This window comes from Toxotes jaculatrix, chromosome 6, assembly GCF_017976425.1.
Source record: "Toxotes jaculatrix isolate fToxJac2 chromosome 6, fToxJac2.pri, whole genome shotgun sequence".
Classification (NCBI taxonomy): Eukaryota; Metazoa; Chordata; class Actinopteri; family Toxotidae; genus Toxotes; species Toxotes jaculatrix.
The window spans coordinates 12,441,292-12,464,781 of record NC_054399.1 but is presented as its reverse complement, the minus strand read 5'-3'; the positions used below and the strand labels follow the sequence as shown (position 1 = coordinate 12,464,781).

The window sequence follows — 23,490 nt, the reverse complement described above, 5'->3', positions numbered from 1 at the left end:
CATCTGGTGTGGTTTCAGACAGTTTTAGTTGAAGCATATGAAACAGTGACGAGCAAATAAAACGTAGCACAACAAGACAGTTGGTTGCCTGTGCTCTTTCCACGTGTGACTTAAGTTTGTGCAAACTGTCAAATCCCATCTTGCAACATGGAGGATTTCAAACTCTGTAGTGTCACTCATTCAGCACGGAGTGAGAGCAGACAGCTCTCTCTGGAGGGGGAGAGCTTTCCAAACTACAAAGGAAGGTCAGGAACCTTTGATTTCTCAGCTTGAAAAAGAAACAGGTTTTTGTTATTGTTTTATGTGTATGTAGTTAGTATTGGATGCTTTCATTCTACAGTGAGGCAGTTTCATTAATTAATCAAACACCGGCTCTTTATCTCAGGCGGAGGTTTTCCACGGTGGTTTCCTTCTCATTCAGCCCTCCGACTCAGCCACCTAGATGTGATATTTATGCCTTTGAGTCACACTGTGCGGTGAGAATTTCAGCCAATAGCTGCACCCACCTGCGGTGAAGATGAATATGTAAATTTGAAAAGTAGGTCAGAGATCAAATTTCATCAGGTAAAATCACCGCTGAAATATCCTTTCACCAAGCAGGGCTTTTTAGCCAATCTGATTCTAGCATGACCTTCTGCATGACTGCCATCATTCAGGTTTGGCTGATAAAAGTATCCAGTCACCATTCATTCATCACCGGACGCATAAAGACAAGAGGTGCAAGCCAGTAATTTAATTAATGCTGTCTGATTAAGGTAGTCTTTTGAGCCTTAGAAACATTCAAGCTGAGGTTAAATGTACTGGACTTAACACTCTGAAATAGCAGCACAATGACAATGCCTCATCATATCATAGAAAGCCAAATGGCAGGCTTAGTGTTATTGAAGGCCTGGTGTTATTAAAACTTCAAACATGCTAGAGCTTGATTTTGTTTTCATTCCTCTGGTTTGCTTATTTTAATTAGTGGCCTTAATCTGCAATTAGCCCAGAGGTCAACTATACTCTCAGCTTAAAAAAAAAGGAATTGTTTTGAAAGCAGAGAGAAATTGTTTGGACATGTGTTTAATTAAACTGTTACCCCATGAAATGTCAATGTCACTCATTCCTATGCTGCCTTATTAGAACGACAGAAGAGAAATCGTGCAGACACGTTTGTGATTTAATTTAATTTAACTGCTATTAACAAGAAGGATACTCAGAGTATCAATGCTGATACTGTACAACACGATGGCTTCTTAAATAATTGAGCAACAAACTCTGATAAGACCGGTGTGAGAAAAACAAAGGCTAACAGTATATCTTCTGTCATTACACTGTTGTTGACAGAGTAAAACGGACACCTGCTGAAGAAATGACAGTTCTGAAGTTATGTCAAAGACGTAATGTGTTGCAGACATATCTACTGAACAACCAGCATGATAACCAGCTAGCCCTGGCCTGTCCACTCTGTACCTCGAGAGGTGATAGTGAGTCACTGTAGCATCCAGTCTGCCCTCAGTCCAACATGGGGGGATGATGAAGTAACTGCGAATGGGTTATAAACCTGTGTTGCAACCAGCCTTTGGCGGTGACATCCCCCCCACTCTTTTCTCAAGCTCAGCTATTGATGCTGCTACTCTAGCTGCTCTCCCTCACGTTCCTTGACCTCTCATGTTCGGCCTGCTTGACCTCTCCTCCTGCCACCACTATATCTTCCCTGTCTCTCTGACTGGGCAGACTGGGTGAGATATTGTCTTTGTCAGTCTAACAGTGACCAAAGAAAAACAACCTACCGGTTACATAATCAGATTGCAAGGTAAAGCTGTGTGGAAAAAAAATCCAATCTATGCAGCTCTGGCAACATGTCAATGACTGCCCTTCTCTGAGGTTAGATTTATTCAAGCTAGTGTTAGCTGTATGTGAGGGTGATGGTTGAAACCTGGTTGCAAAGGGAAAAGGGAAGCGGGCTTCCTTACAATCGGGTGGACATGTCAACTTTCTGGTAATATGCTGCCCCTATTTGTTTGGAGTGGAATTCAACAGTTGGGCAACTCTCACACGTTGCCCCTTTAAAAAGCTGGGGGGCTGATTTTGCCAGCCAACCATCAACCAAGTTAAACAGCTGTATGCACCTAGTTTTTTACATAGTTTAATATTTTTAATAATGTACATTTCTTGCTTGCTTGTTAATATGCAATAATCCTCTCTTGAGTTTCAGTGTCAGCTAACGTCTTTATCTTAATTCAGAATTTGGCACCCCAAGCTTTCATCAATACCCCATGCTCCAGGGCGCCTGGTGAATAAAGCCTGATGTGTGACAGTTGAGCATTAATGATACAGTAGATTGGGATATGGTACAAATGCTTCTCTTTCTCCTTCACAGAGGGAGAATTGCGCCAGGGTGGAGAGGAAGCAGTGAAGAGTGGCCACAAGCTGGCTCAGGCTGGGCCTGCTGTAGCCGTATCAGCTGCTCCAACGGACAACCGTAATTCATTTATTCAGCCCCCATGTCTTTGTAAATGACCATGTGTCACAGTCACCGTTTTGGAAGAATGACGAGGAAAATTTTCTGAAAAGATACAAATATATTTACAAAATGTTTTGAGAGCTGACTATTTAAAGCTACATGACAAAAGGTACTGATGTTAAGATTCTTTAAACAGCTACCACGTTGCCATTTAAAGGTGTCCCAGGTTTCCTTTTGCTGCTTTAACGTCTGCAACATGTTTTGTTTATGGAGTGCCACAGTTGCACAGCACTTTGAATGCTAAACAGCTGCAATAAAACACAGGACCTTTCATGTGTGAGGTGCTTATGAGGCCAGAAAAGTCTGACTCTATGGGAGCTACACATTGGCCATAGCTCAAACAGGACATTGGGAATTATTAAATATTTATAACTAAAAGGGGGAGAGCTCAAAGATTAACGTTTTGTGCAGACAGGCTGCCCCATCACCTGAACTAAACTAATTACTGCAGACAGATTTTGGATATAGACTTGTCTGAGAGACATGGCATATGTGTCACAGAACTGCTGCATGAGAGGTTTCATGTCTGCTGGAGCTACCTATCAATACTGTCTGATTAAACCACGTACAATAACATAAATTTAAGAACTGTATGCTGCTTTATGGATTCTGATATCTCTCCTATCTCTCAGGTTCACAAACTTATTTTAAAACATAATATATATACATATATATTTCAAAACTGTGTAATCAACCTTTCAACAGGCAGTTTTACTTACATCCTGAAAAGTAACAGTTTGGAGATGATGGTTTTCGGTGAACATTGGCTTTAAGAGTCTCATTTTAAACTATTCACTGGGCATCCTGCTGCTGCTTTTGATAACAGTGTGCAAAAAATTGGCTATGTTTTAAATATTATAATGCAAAGCATTTCCAAGAAAGGCCTCTGATATGTTGCCGTTAGCCTGGGTGCGATACAGAACCTCAATTTTTCAGTCCAGAAGGCAGAAGTAATGTGTGAGACAGAGTCTCTGTTAAACCTACAGGGTTATGTAAAGTATTATATTAAATCGAAATCGAAACAGTTTTCAAAAACCAATTTATAAACCATTAAAAATCATTACAGGAGTCTAAAAAATATATCTGGATAATTGTCCTATGCGTTACAGATCCATAACAAAGAATGAGTAACTGGTCAATGACAGGAACAGTTCTGTAGCTCTGGCAGCTTCTGATAAGTCTGGGCAGAGGGCAAACACTGTCTCAACACTTGACCAACTACAGCATTCTCCCACCTAAAGTGTCGCTCCGGTGCTCAAGCTGTGGTGACTTTGTCTGACAGCAAAGGCGAGTCTTCGTAATCAATTCGCTCAGCGTGGATACTAAACCCACATAACCCTGCTGTCTCGCTTTAAAATTTGGCGTCTGACTATGACATGCTTTATCAATCATAGTGAATATCTCCTTTGTTCTGTAACATAGAGCCAATGCCAGTTGTCAAAGCGCGTTTCATCCTTGAACCCATGTCTCAGTAGAACTATAAATAACTGGCCTCCAAAACTCCACTCAGGCCCAGCTCATTAGTGCCAGGCATTACACTGAAATAATGGCCACAAGACTTTTTTTAATAACAAAGCCAGACTGAAAGCTGCCTTAACACAGTCAGGTGGAAACAGAATATAAACATTATTGGACTCAAAGTTGTATAAAAAAAGAATGAAAGTGTCAAAACTGTGTATGAAATAAAATATTCCATTTCTTAAAACTTGAATTAGAAAACTTGCATGATTAGCTTTCAGGATATGACTCAGTAACTGGGCCAGGAGGTGTTTTTTTTCTTTCACTTTTCCTCCCCCAGTATCTGTAGCCGACAGCCTGATAAGCTTTGCCAAAAGTGAGATTTAGCACAGGGCATCTACGCAGAAACCTCCATGAATAACGGTGAAGTAAAGAAGCACTTTTAAAAAGAGAGTGAATGGCGATAATCGTCCAGCACCCTTTCCTGTTCATACTTAAGAGTGGTGATTTCCATGTGACCACGACAGCTAAAGCCCAGTATCATTCATTAATGCCCTGGCTCCTCATTACTGTCTCCTCACACTTTTGAAAGACTCATTACCTGCATAATGGAATAGTGCTTAGAACAGTCAGACCTTTCCTTAGTGTGAATTAATCACCTACATGCACAGACAAAAAGGGAATTCTCACATTAAATATTAAGAAACTTCAAGCTCTAGCTTTCTACTTTTTCAAACTTCTAGAGGGTGTACTTTCTTGAAGTGCGCAGTCAGGGACATGACACTAGTATCACTGAAGACTGCCCCGGTGTCTTTCATGTGTCTGCAAAGCCAGTGCGGGGTAAAGAAAGGAAGCAAGGAAGAAGAAAGAGATATACTTACAGTTGACTGTGACTTTTACTGTTTTGGTGTCAGGAGAGGCGATGTCATTTAAAGCGCTGCATTCGTAGTCTCCAGCCTGGTCCCTTGTGATGCCGGTGATGTTAAGATATTCACCACTGTCATACTTCCTGGCTGGAAATAGAAAAATGGAGGCAAAGTACTTACAACGTGTCTACAAAGAATACAATCACAGCACACAAACACACACACAAATACACACTGTGTGCATACACACACACACACGCACACACACCACACACACACACACACACACACACACACACACACACACACACACACACACACACACACACACACACACACACACACACACACATATATACTGTATATGTCAGTGTGTGGAAAGCTCTCATTTGCAGTAAACAGCTTTCAACTTTAAGCCTGAATGGTAGATGCAATACAATTAGGTTTTGTACTGAACCCCTGATTACCTTCTTTGCATCCTAAAATAGTAGTGGATTAGTCCACTGACCCATTCAGACTGATATGGCGGCAGGAAATGAAATAATGGTGTATTTCCAGTCATCCACTCATCATCATCTCAACTCCAGACCACGCAGTTAGAGCTACTTCCTGGCAGACAGACAAATTCGATGGCTCAATGCACATGTCAGTGCTTTACAGTTAGCTAACAGTGCCAAAGGCAAGAGGAGCATAGCACCATGACTGGCATATTGGCAGGGGTGTAGTACACCTAAAAAGTTGGAGAGAGCACAAACCAACACAAACATGCCCACTCCAATGCATAGAAATATTAAAAAGACAGTTACAGGTGACAGATGAGCATTCTAGCTCTCAGCAGGTGAACTGAATTTAAGTTAAGTATAAACAATTTTACGATTACGATTTTATGTCTGATAGATAGTTACACGGCTCATTACAGGTTGAAAGGACGTGCGTATGTGCTAGTGCTCTGAATTTTATCCAGAAACAAAAGAACAAATCAAGTTTGTCTCAACCAAGAGTAGTATAGAGACCTTAGGTATAGGCACTGGTGTGTCTCTGATTGTATTACTTAACATTAGAGCTGCAATAAAGAGTTGATTAGCTGATGGACAATCATCAATGAATCATTTTCTCCCTGGTCCCAGCATCTCAATAGTAAACTGAATATGTACGAGCTTTAGACTGTCAATTATAAGAAACATGCCATTTGAATGCATCATCTTGGGCTGTGGGAAATTAAAGCAAGAAATTTTCACTATTCTACTGACTTTTTATAGGAACAAATATTGATCAATATTGTAGATAGATAGATAGATAGATAGATAGATAGATAGATAGATAGATAGATAGATAGATAGATAGATAGATAGATAGATAGATAGATTGCAAATGAGAATACTAACAATGAGACACAACAATGAATATGACTGCCTGGGCTTCTGTAATAAATGGTTATAGGATCTCAGCAGGCAGCACTGTGTATGCATTAGAGAGACTGTTGCAGATTCTCCCCTGCCCAGAATTAATTTCCAACCCAGTGGTGCTCAGTGTGAAATCTATTTATATACAACTTTTCAGGGTGGTAATGGTGGTTTGGGATGGAAGATGTGCGGATGGATTTAGAAGGCACAGGGATCAAACAGAGTGCACAATCAAGCAAAATTGAGCTCAACATACTGTTCAGAAAGCCACAGAGACCCGACACTGACTCAGCAATATCTCATAAAAGAGGAGCCAGAATCAAGACAATCCATGGTTCAGGAGAGGAAATGCTGCCAATCTCCCCTGAAAGTGAGCTGAATTCTTATATAATGTCACTTCCTTTCGCTGCAACACTGGTGGGGTTTTATCTACTAACTACTATGTCAAAATAACTTGATGCTCATGGCACTGTTGATAATGAGCTTTCCTGTCCCTTCTCACACTGTTGTGGTGGCAACAATGGAGTCCTAGAGTCTTGGCAAAGACACTGGTGGCTACATAAACACCAGCAAAGGAAAGAAAATGTTTGAAAAACTGATCCATAACCAAGCACCGAATGTGTCTCAAAAACAGAACTGTTAATATGCCAAGAGTGCACAGGGATGGAGACATAACACAGAGGGCTCTATTTTTGTGACGGTGCATGACACATGGCTGGGCTTTGCACCAGTGAAGAAGCAGTTTTTATTGGGTGCACACAGTTTTATTTATTTATTTATTTTTTAAACTTAATCCCACTGATGTGGGAGGAGGATGTGCAGCACAGAGTGTGTCAGTATAGTGATCAAATGGTGCAGTGCAAGGTTGATGTCAAAAATAACAGGGATTTTAGCAGACTAGGTTAACATGGTGTAATGCACAGTCACTTTTTAACTTGTTTGTGTGACTTCATCTAAGTGGTATGTATTTGAACAGACAGGTCAGTTATTAGCCGGTTACAGCAAAGAAACTGTTCTTCAGCACTAAATATAAACAAAAAAATAAATGTATACATTTACATTAAATTCAACCTTAACAGGGTGGTTGTTATGTGAATTGTTCTTGCTGTAGCCTCAGTCCAATAGACTTCCTCTGCAGAAGCCCTGCTGAGACCTATAACCTCAGTAACATACCTAGAATTAAAGTTATGACAGATGCAGTGGGAACACATATTATCTGTTTCACTGAATAAGTAGGTCTCCTTCTTAGCTAGGCTACCAAAGCCAGCACCTCTACTCCTTTTAAAAGATATCACATCTTCCTCAATACTGTGCAAAAGATAGAGTGAAAAAGGATTTTTTTTTCTTTTAGAAGAATAGACAGAGAAGTGTGTTTATCTTACCCGCCTGCAGTCTTTCTTACAACAATACTGCTTAGAAAATAATGTTGTTAAAAAAATAATGTAATCTTATTGTCATTTGTGTTTGAGAGCAAATTTCTTTTGGTAATAGAAAGTAGTACTGTGGAATTAAATGTGTGTTTGAAATAAAGATACACAGCATTGTTTACTAAAAATGAAGTGGTTTTATTTACCATCTATTATTTAACTGTTGATTAGACCTTATTTCAGCTTCAGGCACTGTCCATGTTTTAACTTATTAAAAAGCCCTGAGAACTGGTTTGGTCTTAAAATGAGGGCATTGATTATTATTGACAAAGTGATGTTAAAAATGCTTAGTTTACAATCTGTCAACATGTACCATGCAGTATTTGTCCCTTTAATGGGTTTCATCAGGAATTCTTAGGTCATGACAGATGCCAGCCATGCAATACCTAGTGATAACTCTGTTTCATTGTTAGCAATGAAATTGCCAAAATCCAGTCTTCTGGTGACATGTATCTGAACCATATACCACTGACTGTGTTTCATAATGCACCACTGATTCATAGAAAGAGAGCAGGATGAGGACAGGTGTGTCAGTAGGACCAGCGTGTGTGATGGAGCTAAAGTCAGATATATTCATTTTAATGAATGTCTACGTATTGCGAACACAGCTTTTATGGATTTTTGCAGACCATTAGTGGTTGCACTACTGGATCAGTCTGTCTGGCTAGTTTACTGCATGCAGTGATTGATGCAAGAAATCACAGCACGTTTCTGTCTGCACCTTTTGCCTTTTATCGTGAAGCAGTTTGTGATGTCTGCTCTTGAAAGGTGCTTTATAAATAATTTTTTTTTTTTTTTACTTACTAATGGATTATAAAGGAACTGCTGACTTTCACATGACTTTATGTTTCAGTGCCCTGTGTTAACTGCATATTGACACAGTTGACCTATACACTGCCCTTACTGCACAGCACCATTGTATTTCACTGTAATGGGAAATTATGATACTCAGTACGTGGAAATCCACTGTGTGCACTTGTGTCTTTTACTAGGGCAATGAAATCAAAAGCACTGACCCATGAGGCCAAGTATGCTTGATGCTTCCAATACCATTTACCAAATGGATGGATCAAATGCTGTGGTTTCCACAGAAAAGCACAGGAATTTCTGGTGACCTCTTAGGAAACGCAACCACGCAATCACTTGTTTGCCACTTGGGGAGGTTGGTTGTGTAGGGCATGTTAGAGAAATCACTGTCCATAAATAAACATGAAACTTATACATGAAATGTATAAGGATGTAAGAGCCACAGGATGAGAAGAGAGCAAGGCTTTTCAACATTATTTCTAAGCCTCTATTTTTGTACTCAGTTTGATCTGAAAATTGGGTAGTGTCTCCAACTGTCCAGATGACCCCTAAAGGTAAAATGCAGGTGCAAAGGATAATTTTTCTGGCTTTAGATGGCAGAAGCACACACACAGACCTCTGCAAAATCACAAGCTCTTCTCATGTTGAGAGCTGCTCCTCTTTTTTTGAGTTGAGTTTTACATTTCACTTTGATGTAGATTTTTCACATGGTCTACACTGGAATAGTACAAATTTTTAATGCAGTTAAGGCAGAGTCTGTACTGATTAAAGTTCTGGGTCGTTCTTATCAGTAATGCCATCCGCACCTGCTTGAAGAATGTATAATGTCCTTTCCTTTAAGTTGATTAAATACTTCTTGACATTAAACAACAGCTCTAGCAGATATATTAATGGATTTCACACAAGGCACCAGGATCTTCAGACACATGTTTCACCTGATGGTGCTTAATTTTATTTTGGTCTGAAGTGGTTTTGATCACAGCTGCTGGTCTGGCGCCACGCCGCCTGATGTCCAGTTGTACGGTGCCATAAACTATTAATTTAATTTCCTGTTAAACAAATTTCTGGCTAGACATGAAATATGCACACTACTGATGCTACAAAGCGAGGGAACACTAGAGTTCCTCAATGCTGCTAACAAGTGTCGCTTTCATGATAAGACAGTGAGAGCAAAATGGGTCACCTATGCTTGGTTGACCATATGATACAAAAAGCATCAGATTTGAAAATGAGATCCCTGCATTTGATTCAATGTTGACTCAATATTATGTAATATAACTGACAAAGGGAGTTCTACATCACTGAATGATGACGAACTGATAAAAGATGCACTGAAGACTCTGGCTACAGAGGACAAATGGGAATCATTCACAGCAGGAATCATACATCATTCATGCTGTATATTTAAGTGTAAATCCAGTTGAAACACCATGATAATTTTGCTGTCTCTGCCTTAATCATGGTTATTGGCAATGAGGAAACCATAGAGAATGTTAAGATACACCTTCTTGTTTTTTATTTTTTGTTTTTTGCATTTTCTAATATGGAAAAGGCGTTTCACATGCAAATGCACATATTGAGTTAATCATCATTTATTCCTGAAAAGGCCTTTGTCATAGCAAAAATTTGGACTTGTTACAGCAGGTAAGCCGCAGGTGAAGCTAATGAAATTTATGATGGCTACTTTCTTTGACGAGTCCCAGTGCACTGTGCCAATAACCCAGCGTGCACAGTACCATAGCATTAGAACTGGTATTCTCTAAATCAAATCAAAAGCCATTGTTAATGTTACCGTTTTTTCCTGTGGTTTTTCAGCTAGAACATGTCAAAATGTCTGCTTGAAAAAAGAACTGCTCAGTTTCTTGCACAATTCCTACATTAGAAATCTAAGGCTCAATGTAACTGGCACAATTGCGAGAAACCGGTGTGAGTAATAATGACTCCCACATTCAACAGTACCCTTTAGTGACATCCACAGATGGCATGTAGGCTCCCAATTAAACCAATGGAGCTAAATATTCCAGTTTGCAAGTGCTCACAAGCGTGAAGAAAATTGTGGAGCACCACGCTGATGATTCAGCATGAAAATACCTTCTAATGGGATCTCTGAGATGGTCAAACATTAGTCAAGCCTCCAAGATTAGTCAAACTGAATTAAGTAGGATGGGAGATATAACATCATTGCCATGATTATATCAGTTTTGCCAAGCCCACAAAAAGACACAAAGCATTATCAGACTTTTATTGTGCTCTTGCATCCCACATCCTTGTTCTTACCATTCATCTACCATTGTTTTTGATGCAGTCTGCTTCTTCTAAGCTGTGCAGAGGCATCTCCCTCCCCGTGAATGTTTCTTGCTGCTCGAGCAAGTAAAGAAAAAAGTATCTAACTTTGCTAATAACCATTAAATTAACACATTTGTGCATGTAACATGCTTGAATCTGCTCTAACAGAAATAGTCCTTGAGTACTGCTGGTAATGACTACAGACCTGAAACCACACTGTAAATTTCTTCACTAATAGTGCAGACAATCTGTGCAGTCAGGTTAAGGTGGTAAATTTTTAACCATGACAATGTGAGTCTGTGTCTAAGTGCATGTAGGAAATTAATCAGAAAAAGAAATCTTCTGGCATCAATGTCAAGCATAAGTCAATCAAGCAGAGCACATTGCAGGTAGGTACAGTGAGGGCTTGTCTTCCTGCTAGGCAATTTTGATTACGACTGGAGAGGACATTGCAGAGATCTGGCTTACTCCAGGTTTTTGTGTCTTTGCTGCCAAATTAATTTTCACACCACAGCCAAATTCTGTTCCGGAGCTGTAGTAAAGACATCCAAAAGATGATCCCCATTGTACAAAGTGATGAGTTTGATAAATTATATAGAATATAAAGCAAAAAAAGTTTAAGCAAAACCCAGAATGGAGGCCAAATAAATCAAGTTTAGGCTTAGGAAACTCATGGGAAAAACAAGTTTGCTGGTAAGTGAAAAATTAAGAGTTATAAGACTAAAATTTGGACCAATGTGGTGGTAGAAAGAAATTTTTATTATTTTATTGATTTATTCCTGTCAGTGTTACATTTTTTAATCTCAATCATTTAAGATAATTTTGGTTGGTGACTAAGACAGTACTGTCATTTAAATACTGACTCGCAACAGATTTTATTTGTGAGTTTTATTTTAGTTTGTCTTTTTTTCATGACAGATAAAAATAACGTGAAATGCTACCACTTTAAAAATGCCACAAAACAACTGTATAATATTTTTTTGCCTGTATCATCCTCGTCCACCTCATGATTGAGTTTTTTTTTCTCCTAAGCAGATGTGGTCTTACATTTGACCAAATACATAAATACAGCTCCTTCTGAAACAAATGGACACATTTTCATTTGAAAAATCAAATTAGGCTGCAGTCTTTCTTAATAAATGAAAGCCAGTTTTATTTTTTTCATGCAGGATCTAGCTGCATCATCTTGCCAAGGCTGCAAATGGTATTCCTATCGATTACAGCAGGGAAGGGGCTTTGCAAATGTCATAGAAACCATTAAGCAAGAATCACATCCTTGATATATACTTTGAAGAACTTCATATGTTGAGTACTCAACCATGACGTTACAGTAAACATAAGCAGACACTGCATTAGGTATCCTGAAAAAATATGAAAAATAAAAGATGAATGTCTTAGGGAAGAAAATAATCTCCACTGTTGGTGTAAGTAATGTAAAACCACCAAGGGACCTAACATGAATTGTGTGTGAGTGCATGCTGAGAGACATTTGAGAAACTGACGGAAGACCCTCTCACCTGAGGGAGATGTCACTCGAAGCAAATTAAAGAAATCATAGCAAGGTTAATTTCGCATTCAGTGCCAATGCTGGCTAAGTGCCGTTGCAGTAAGCAATTTCCCACATTGTGTAGGGGAGCTGTGAGTACACTTCCTTCAGGGCTGCAATACACAGATAGGGCAGGCATCGCTGAAGAATCCATTATAGCATAGAGCAGCATTTTCTACATCAATTTATCCTTTTAACTCCTGAAAATGGAGAACAACCCACGCTGCTACATTGTGTGTTGCTGCCTTCTGGCCCCAACTCAAGGTGTGGGCCAGAACTAGGGGTAAAATCACACTGTGTGCAGGGTCTGTCTAAAAAACAGGCTGTTAGTCTGCCTTGATACATAACACCTTCCCTGCTCCCTTGCTGTCAATCTGAGGCTGCTGAAATCCAGAAAGTGGAACAGGGCCAAAGGAGCCTTAAGTCATGTCTGATTGCATGTGTTGCCACCTCTGTGACCTGTCGAATTACCTTACTGTTACTTTCTGTACTGACATATTAAGCCAAATACAGAGCAGGCAGGGAAACACAATGTGATGTGCTGGACCTGGCAGGGTCGAGAGATTTATGTGACTGTGTGATTAGAAAAATAGCTTAAACAAGGCTGATGGATACTTCATATGGTAAAGAAGCACACTGAGCGACATGCTTGAGAGAAAAAGTCAGCTATTCTTTATGACTAAAGAAAATATTGGATGTATGAATACTTGAATAAATGAAACACTGCAGTAAATATGTAAATACAAGAAAAACAGAAAACATTATATTTAACCATATTTATCTTACTGTATGTGTTCAGCATGAGCTGAAATGAGGACATGCAGGTTGCACTAACATCAGTCATAATAGAAAAAAGAAAGTTTTGGCAGTTGCAAGACGACCAAGCTGTTACTTACAGTTCCACGTTGATTCAATAAACCTGTTGTAGATTTGGTGAATCAATTTTGGTGGTCGTCTTTGCGTATTAATTCCAGACACTTGACTTTTTTTGACATCATGCTAGCATGATGCTAGCTGTAGCTCGTATGCCTGTCACATGGTCACAAGTCAATGTCCCAGTCTCAGTGCTGGTAACGTTAGATGAAAGTTGTAATGCACAAAACTATCCCTAAGATCAAATGTTCTTGAGAATAACTAATAATAGTTAATGTTGACAAATGATGAATAATGTTGAATTACTATTTTTTACTTGGAATCTCGGTAATGCATATAACAAAACAAAAAAACACAGAATTCGAACAGTGATTTGGACATTGATTACCATGTCAGCCCTACTTTTGACCACACACCCAAGGTAGGAGGCACAATGGAGAACTTAGACAGACTGCTACTGCTATAAGAAGTTAAATATGAACATATAATATACGTATAAATATATCAGACTCTCATCTTTTCACTTTAAAAAAAATGATAATTAAGGTGCAATACAGAGCAAAGTACATAGCGATAAACTAAATAATATGGTGTCTCTCTACCTTCAAAATAGTCTGGAAGCCTAATAATAAAATAAATCCTTTGGAGTTGCAACAAATAGCTAATTAATTGGTTAGTTGCGAAAGAAAAATAATCAACTATTTTTGATCATTGATCACTTCATTTTGAATAATTTTATTTTAAGAAAGAATACCAAATGTCTGTGGACACAGCCTTTCAAGTCTGAATATTTTCTGATGCCATTAGTCCTTTATGAAAGGAAACTACACATATTTGTGTTGTGGACAATTTTATAGACAAAGGACTAATCAGTTAATTGAGGAAATAATCAACAGATTAATATGATGAAAATACTATAAAGAAAAAGGTAGCAGCAGCTCTAAAATCTTTGAAAACTTAATGTCCAAATGCATCATTTTTATTTTGAAGAACCACCTTGAAAAAAAAAAAAGGCACTCCCCACTCCCTCGAAAGAAATCATTTATAGCTACCAACTGCCATTAAATATGTGTAGTGTGGCAGTAACTCAATATCACATTTGAGTTAAAAACAGGTCTGCTATTCATCATGTTACAGACACTCCAGTAAAGCATGTGCCCATTGAGCACCTCTTTAGTTAGCAATACTCAGCTCAATAGCTGAATGGGGCCACGTTAGACACGGCATCTGCCGTTGGTGTCTGAAATTCAAAATGCAGCGCCGATCTCTTTATCTTTCACCTCCCATCGTGTTTAAAGCATGCTCAAGTGTCAGGCTTTGAACTGCACATCAGTTCACAGCAAACTATGAGAAAGGGAAACCAGTGCTGAATTAGAGATCCCTGGTGAAGAGGCCGCCAAAAACTTGATTAGCATCTCTTCATGAGCTGCCAAATTCCAGTATGACGTGGCAGGCAGAACTCAAGGTACGCAGCAGTTATATAAAGTCAAGTTTAAATAATTAATTGCACCATTCACATAGAAACTGACTGAGCTACTGTACGTATGCACTTACTGTTGCCACTTAGTTCACAACCAAGCAAGTTCTGTTAGATGCTGCTTTAAGCAAGCTACAATACACATACTGTAAGTTGTCAGTGTGGAGGATTGCTGCTGCCTGTTTCCTTGGGGTGTGTTTTGGGGAAGATATGCCTCATGCACTTAAATGAAAAGGCAAAACAAAACATATACAGTATATTGTTGATAAATGTACAGTAGCTGCCTGGAAAGAGAGAAAAATGTGTCCCCGCTGAATCCCATCACAGGAAACAATCAAATATCTATTCTAGTATTCTAGTCAGCCTTTTCAAAGGTCACACTCCCATCTCATGGATTCAAATCTCAATGGAAAAAGCTTATCAAAGCAATTTTGCCCAGCCATGCACCTAACCAAGCCAGACTGAAACAGACTATGTCAAAGGCTATTTCACCCCCTCTCTGTGACCTATGAAAGAGTGATGAGGAACCATAGCACAGTACTCCATGTGTATGCAATAACCTTAAAGACTGATATGTCAGTAAAGTAAAGTAAGTAGGCATGTCAAGAGCTAAAATATTAATGACTATTAGTGGCTTCTGGGAGCGCTACCAACGTACTTCATCTAATGGCCTTTTTCATTTAAATTCAGTTTTTATTTAAACATACAAGTTCATTCAGAACATGCTTTAACAACACCAAAAGCCTGGGGGAGGAGCTGCAAGGTCAGAAATGATTGCATTGATGCACACAGACTGCGCAGTTTCCCATTAGCTGTTTTCAGCTGGTGAGTGGCAACACTGGAGCATGAGAGGGGAGAATCCTTGCCCAAGGGCACATCAACAGTGGTTGATAAGAGTAGGGAGAGCGTGAAACATTCACTTTGCACATCCAGATTTCACCAGCTGATAAGGGGACTCGAACGGGTTTTCCAAGCATAACCGTCATTATCGTGCAGCAATCACCCCAAACTCCCGAGGACTTCACAGTCAAGCACAATTTTTACACGGCTAATTAAACTGTTATCCAAAAGAAGCAGATTCTTCAAACACATTAAGTTACAGACATATGCTGGCACTATTCCTTCTCTTAGCATTATGTCAACAAAGATGATCTGTGTATGATCTCTGTACTTGCTTCAGTTTGCACCTTTCTAATTGAAGAATATGCACTGACTTTATATGTGCACATACTGAGGCAAATTATCGTCTCAATAAACAGTTTATGGCCACACTTCACTGGATGCACCAAGTTTATTATTAGCTGGCAGTTTGCTGGTTGGCAGGAAGGAGAGAGAAGGGAAAAATGCTAACACAAAACAGTCTGAGTGGGAAAAGGAACTTGACAGTCAGTCAGGGTAATTTATCATTCTGTCAAACTTCACTGACTGCTGCAGAAGAGCTATCTACAGTGTGAAAAATCCCCACCCCCACCCCAAAATGGCTGAGTGTTGACGAGAGTAAGGCCGGCAAATAAAGCCTGCCATGTAGACATGTCTGTCACTTTACAGCCATTTCACCTGTTTGGCCTTCTGTCAATGAAAGTGATTACTCCTACCAAATACAAACAGACAAAATCTCAGTGCTAGGAGTGTTAACCGGACCGTGATTTAGTCCATGATAGATAACTCACAACTCAATACGTTCAAGAAACCATTTAAGTTTGACTGAAAATACATTTTGAAAGTTGAATATTTGTTACAGTGGCCAGGAAAGCTCAACATACGGCAACAAAAGAAAATACATGAGCATGTAAGCAGCACCTAGAAAAAAAATGGTGCAAACATTAACGAGTAGTTGATGTTTGTATCAGTTCTTAGTTTCCCCCAGGAATTTCCATCGCATTCAACTTGCAGAATTTCTGATTTAGCATTTCTTTGGCATGTGTGTCGTCAAACTGCATTCATCACTGGGGTAAATATTTCCATATGCTGTGTGCATATTCAGGTTCAGGCCTGTGCACTGATAGGAGCACACTTCTCTGCATATCCAACGCATTTAATGGAATTCCATCGATAGGTAATTAGCCTATTACAACCTTTCAGTTGTACCACGTCCTTTGGACAAATCGCCCTCTCTACAATAACCGGCTCAAAGATCCCATTGCAAATGGTTTCTTTTCTGATGTGCTGGGAGAGTCTTTGATTGCATTTAGTCCCGGGCCCTTTAATTTGACCAGCATATCATTTCTTCCCTGGCAAACTTCCAAGTGTGGACACTTCAAAGTGGAATGAGTGACTGCCATTCGGACTCTGAGGATGGCTCTTTTGATCATCTTCTGAAAACTCCCCTAACGCAATCAGGGCAAGCATGCCAGAGAGGAGGATTTGACAGCCATAAGATAAATGCAGTCCTCCTCACAGCTATCAGATAAGCACAGCATGCTCTAATCCATTAATATGAAAATGAGGGAGGACTAGAAGTGGCTGGGTGGGGGCTTTGCAGCAACAGTTAAATGCTTTGGAATGAGTTTTCAAAGGGAGGATTCAGGATTCAAAGCACTTAATGGTGTATGTGCGCTCAGACTAGCAGCCACCTACATAAATTATAATGATAACAATAAAGGTATTTTTTGATAATGCACCTTAAATGATAGTTTACAAACTGCAAAAGCAAATCAGGGATCTCCCTCCTGCAGTGGTGAGAGCCGCTACTCTTATACTAAGAATTCTCAGTACTCATCGAGTCTGATTTAGTTGCAGAATGTGTTATTGTAACACATTAACTACTGTCTTGAGCAAGCAACAAAATCCATGGCTTGGAATATCTTGTATTGTTAACTGTTTGAAAAGTCATATTTTAAAAGTCTAGCAGCACGAAAGTGAGAAGTAGAAACATTTTACGAGATGGTTTGATTTATAAAAATTGAAACTTATAATCTGCAGCATATGGATAATATTTCCAGGTTAGATTTATTTTACAATGGAAATACTTGTTTTGTCTGTTGATTTCATTACCACCCTGTTGTTGAACTCACAGGCTGTTAACTCATAGATACATTAATAAAGTGGCTAGTTTCAAGTCAAATGGTCTTTTGACAGAAACTTTTCTATTATGATGGGCACGTCTAAAAACCTGCACGAAAGTGAAACACCAAACCCAGTGTTAAAGTATTTGTTAAATAACCTGTAGTGCAATAAATAAGAAAATGCTTTCATGAAATGAACCTGAACTCATATGTAATTTTTTTTTAAAGCTAGCTCCAGGCACACCCAAAGTCGAGCTGAAGCTGAGTGGGGATACATGCAATTTTTAGGCATGTAAAGAGCTAATTCCTTTATCTTAATATTGTATCTCTCCTGCTATTTACAGCTGAGGAGACACTGGTTATTTTAAAACTGATAGCAGAGAAACTGTGAAATGAATTAGCTATAGCTTTAGCCCTTAAATAGATGAAGCTAGATGTCAGTGTCATTGCAGGACCTCACTATGCACTCAGGACTTACTCTCTCCATAATACTCTATGTTCACTTGAATTTATTATTACATCCATCCCCTCCCTCCTCCTCGCATGGATCTATCCAACCACATCCATCTCTCACTGCATCCCTTCCCCCTTCCATCTTTTCATCTGAAACATAACTACCAGTACTCTCTCCTTCTCATTCTACCACCTATTGATCCTGTCCATGCCTCCTCATTTCCTCTCTCTTTTCATCCATCCATCTGGCCGTTCATCTATTTATCCATCCACCCATTCATTAGCATAGGTATGCGAGAGGTGAAGTGAACTCACCTAATGGGGTTATGTGTCTCCAGGAAATGGTTGGCTCAGGTTTCCCACTGGCTGTACAGATGAGCGACACATTGCTGCCCTCATTTACCGTGATGTCAGAGGAAATGTCATATATCTTGGGAGGAACTACAAACAAGAAAAAAAAAATACAGAAGATTAGCATTTCAAATCTGCAACCCCCAGTTCATACAACAATATGTGTAATGTTACATTTAGAGAAAGGGAAGTTAACATGGATATCTCTACAGTGATAAGTGGCCTGTGTTCCAGTTTACAGACTTACATGCTATATGTAAATTACACCTTACTATGGGTAAAACCACACTGAAGCGGCGTTGGCCAGGGCACAGTAAGAATAAGTAAAGCAGGTTTACAGAAAAGAAAATTAGTGTCTTGGTAACAGAAGACAGACATAGAATTTGTTTTTGTAAGTCCATAGAAGGCAAACAGTTGTGACACGTTTACTAAAGGTATTTTTGGTTTTCTTAAAACAAATAATTGTTACTAGCTCTCACACTTACCACCACATCCCAAATATTTTTCAGTTTCTGTCATCTAGTCACAAGGAATGAACATTTAACTACAAATTTGTAGGAAATATTGAAAGACTTGGACAAAAGCAGGCCTTTATTTGTTGCTAACATGATAGCTCGTTAGTAAATGTTACCCAGCCTGTGCTGTCAGGCTGCATTCAGTGGTTAGTTAGTTGGTGTGTCATGCACATACAAGTAAAAACAATTTGTCAGACTTCAACACAGCTGCTTACATTATATTCCAAACAAATAACCTCCCCCTGTCCTGTCCTCTACAAATACAATCAGCCACACAAAAGGTTCCCATCCTGAAACACAGCTCAAGTTTTTTTGTGATCATTCATCCAGAAAACCACAGAAATGAAGGACATTTTAATGAAAAGAATTGTCCTTAAATCATCATTAAATGAGCAATAAAACATGAAATTAACCTCATCATAAACCTGCCTGTCACTACAGCGAATTTTAATGTACCTAAAAAAATGTGCACACAGAGATCTTTGACATTTGGGCTCTACACTGTTGTTGTTTTTCATTGGACCATATGCTTATAATTTAGATTTGTACCAAACATCTACAGACTCTTATTTTACCTTGTACATCAGGAACAATTCACGTTGGGCATCATGAATACTGTTCTGTAATCTGTTTCCAGGATAAAAAAAAGAAAATCAATCATGCAAAGTAAAGATTTCACCTCACTAACCCAGGGGTGTCCATACAAAATGTTCCATTAAATTTCTTTCTAGTGAGCTGCTGTTCAGGCATATTCACAAGTCTGTTCTAAAGTGGAATCATCTCACATCTCCCATCCTATTTCACCACTAATGGCAAAAACTGGCGTAAGCTTATCAGCTCCCAAAAATGATTGAACTGCTCTGTAATGGACTGTGTTACAATTGAGCTGTTCCTGAAGTCCCCTAATGCCAGAAGCATAATATGAAACAGGACACACACAAGATATTACAGCTCAAAATAAAACCTAAATATAAATATTGGCCGGTATAATGACAACACTACTGAACTGTTGTGAGTCTCTGTCTGCTCACAGGACATGATAAACTCAACTTTTTTTAAGCTATGAACTCATGGACACGTTTAATTTGTATTTATGATAGTTAGACGCAGTTAAATATATCATGAGCAGTGATTAAACTGCTGACCACAACTATGTTTAATATTTCCCGACATTGCTTGGCACCGTGCTATTCACAAGAACAAAACCAGACCGTTTGGAATCATTCAACAAAAACTGAGATGTGGGCAGTGATTCATAGGTCTGGAGCCAGCCTACAGTTTAGGTGCACTGGAGGCTGTGTATCATAAATCCAAGTAAGTCCCTAAAAAGCATATTTTTGAAAAAGAAAAGTGAAGTACTTTTTTGTTGAGGGCAGCTCATAAACAGTCCCCGCTGGACATCACTTACAATCATAATTGGCAAGTTTCTGGGCACTTAAATCCTCTTGGTGCTTTGATGTTAAAAGCTTCGGTATTTAGGCAGCTGAAATCACACACAGACGCGCATACAGCCACCCACAACAGCATTCAAACATTCAAATAAGCGCACATGCAGGCACATGTGCGCATGGACACATACACACACATGCGCACACACACACACACACATACAGGCTTATGAGACACTATATTATTCGGCAAGATTTGAATCTCTGGGGGAGCTTTTCTGCAGTGGACTGTGCTACACAGTGATAGCTTCTCAGTCGTCTGGGGCTTCCAGCTATTCCACCCTCTGATCCCTCCTGATGCCTGCTAAAAACACTAACAAAAGAAAAGTTGATTCAACAATTTCCCAAATTCCGCTTTAGACCCACCCAAACACTTTTTGGATTCACATGGTCTCTTTTGTCACTGAGCTCTGTCCAGTTTAGCTGCAGCCGCCCTCACTTGCTTTGATCAACAATACACAGGATATTGTGAGAACACAGAGAATAAAGTCAACATCTACCATATGTTTTGTACTGATAAAATTAGATTTAAATTATTGCTCTTGTTTTCCGTCATCAAATGTTTTACAATCAAGTGAAAGAAAAGAAATAAAAACATTTTTAAGTGTACTGAAATTAATCATTGGTGGTATGGACCCTGCAAAATTGACCGTAAAAACTGTGATTGATTATCAATCGTCTATTATCAACATTAAGGTCGTAACTACTGTGCTATAACCTGAACGCACTTATGAGCACTAAATGTGTATTAAGAGCAAATACCCTACAGTCAAATACAGGATAAAAGTATCCACACTCATTTAGCTGGAGCCTTTGTGGGTCCATTCAGAAACTGTTTGACAAATGGTACCACCCCAGTATGTATTGACCCAGGGTCACACAGGCACAGCCCTCAATGATATGAGGGAGTACCCACAAAAACATTCTTAGCACTGGAGATTTCTGTTTTCTGAGGGGACAGGCATCATTTTTGATCAACAGATCCGGATCTAAATGAGATGAAAGTGGCAGACCTTCTGTGGGAGCGGACCGGAGGCGATGTTGAATCTAGGTTATTGCTTGTCAGACTCCTGTGTTTACTCGCTGTAGGACCCCAGTGTTGACACATCTCCTCAGTGTCTGATAGCACAAAATTGAAAATGTTGGGGTTGTCTACTGATCCTATCTCTCCTTGGCAGGGACTGAGAGGTTTTCAAAGGTTCATCTGAGGAGTCTTCAGTTTTTCAGCTCAAAGCTACTGTAGCTGAAGTTGATTTACTGTATAAATGCAGTTTGCTCCAGCTGAGAATAACAACCAAGAAACAGAATAAAAGATACATACATACCTAGACAATGAAATATAAACTTTTATCATCTATGGAACTGGGACATCTACGAGGAACAGCAATTAGTGCAACAAACAATAACCAACGTTTGTTTCATGTTTCTTTTGTTCCATGGCTTAAAAAACCATTTTAGTTCAACATCATCTAACTACTTGAGCCATGATAAACATTTAGCACCTTAAAGTGTATTTTGCTATTAGCTTATTAGCTTAATTTCTAGCATTGTGTTTGTCCTGCACTGTGAACTCATCAAAGCAACTCCCCAACAGCGTTTATAAGTCACCTCAATTCAGACCAAACACATGATGTGGTATAACTTTAACTGCTTTAGGTAAAAAGTTAGACGATGGCTGTATCTGAAAATGACTTTCCACAACTTAACTGTCAATTTGTGGTGCGAAATGGTGATGAATCAGAAATATCACGCTTAAGTATGAAGCGCTTATTACACAAGTGAAAGAGTGATAGAAAGACTTTGGACACACTGAATGCATAACCAAAATATGATTGTGCCATCTGTTGTCTAATTAAAAAAAAACAACCTAAACAAGATCTTATATAAGTGAGAGTCTTGTTGCTAGGTTACAGTGGTGAGACATTGCAAGCCTTGTTGCTGAGGGGCCATAGGATGGACACTTGATATTAAGGGCTGAAGGGGATTTCCATTTAGCAAACACAGACTTAAACCTATTTGAAATTCTACACCTGCTAATGAGAAAATCAAGTTACCCAGTGGCTGCAAAAGTTTTAAGTGTTCAGTTTACGTCTACTTTTCTGTGTTTGTTCTTAATGGTGAAACTGCTCACTGGTTAATTTTTGACTGAATTACAAAAGCTGAAACATATATGTTGATTTAAAAAAAGTACTCATGTGTATGTGCAAGTGATGGTTTGAATAGCATTGTAATGTTAAGTCAACACAGCAGAAAGGCTGTACCACCACAGTCTGGCTCTACCATTATCTTACTTGACAGCACTGAAGTTGTTTCACACCAGTGTGATGCAGGAACACAAATATGTAAAAAAAAAAAATTGGCATAGAGAATCGCAGCATTCAACCTCTGTTCATGCCGGCTCTGCTCACAATTTTCTGCATTTTTGCCTTGAATTCCACACAAATAGAAAAAATGCACCTGAATTTGATGAAAGGAGTTAAGTCTACAGGTCGTGTCAGCTATGACAATGTTCCTCTTTCAGCGAAAATGATACTATGGATGTTTTGGGCAGTATATCTGAATGTCAGTGAATTACTCCCCATGCCTCAGAAGGCAACATAGTAAACACCTTGACCCAACCAACCCTAAGCAAAGTTTGGCAGTGTGCCTCAGGCACATATTTTCATCAAAGTTCTCTTTTTTTTCCACTAGAATTGTAGTACAACACAGTTAATGCTGAGTAGGTAGTAAAGGCTCAGTCTGTGTTTCTGTAAAGTGTTTAAGACTTTCAACAATTACCACAAGGTACAACAATCTTTGCAGAACCAACATGCTCTTAGAATGACACAAAAAGTCATGTAATGTTAAAGGGACCCAAACCCAGATGCAACAGAGTATTAATATGTTAAGAAGCTTGGTTAAAAAATCTCATAATGACACAGTAATAATGTGATCAGAAACCTTCTTAAAAATTCCTTAGTCCACTAGGAAACCATTTATACTAGGCTCAGTGTGGTGCCCCCATCAATAAGCCAAAGACACACAGATTTCAAGTTTAGGCAACTGAACTACTCATTCAATGTTAGGAAT

At 39.1% G+C, this 23,490-nt stretch overlaps 1 protein-coding gene across 2 annotated transcripts in view; it reads right to left on the bottom strand.

Annotated features, from left to right (window-relative positions):
- Window positions 1–23,490, bottom strand: part of negr1 (neuronal growth regulator 1) — a 131,735-nt gene that overhangs the window by 48,268 nt on the left and 59,977 nt on the right. For both annotated transcript variants that reach the window (XM_041041005.1, XM_041041006.1), the window contains exons 3-4: window positions 18,423–18,548; window positions 4,846–4,977 (exon numbers count right to left, since the gene is read on the bottom strand). In XM_041041005.1, the coding sequence (XP_040896939.1) occupies window positions 4,846–4,977; window positions 18,423–18,548 (258 nt within the window). The remainder of the gene's footprint in view (window positions 1–4,845; window positions 4,978–18,422; window positions 18,549–23,490) is intronic.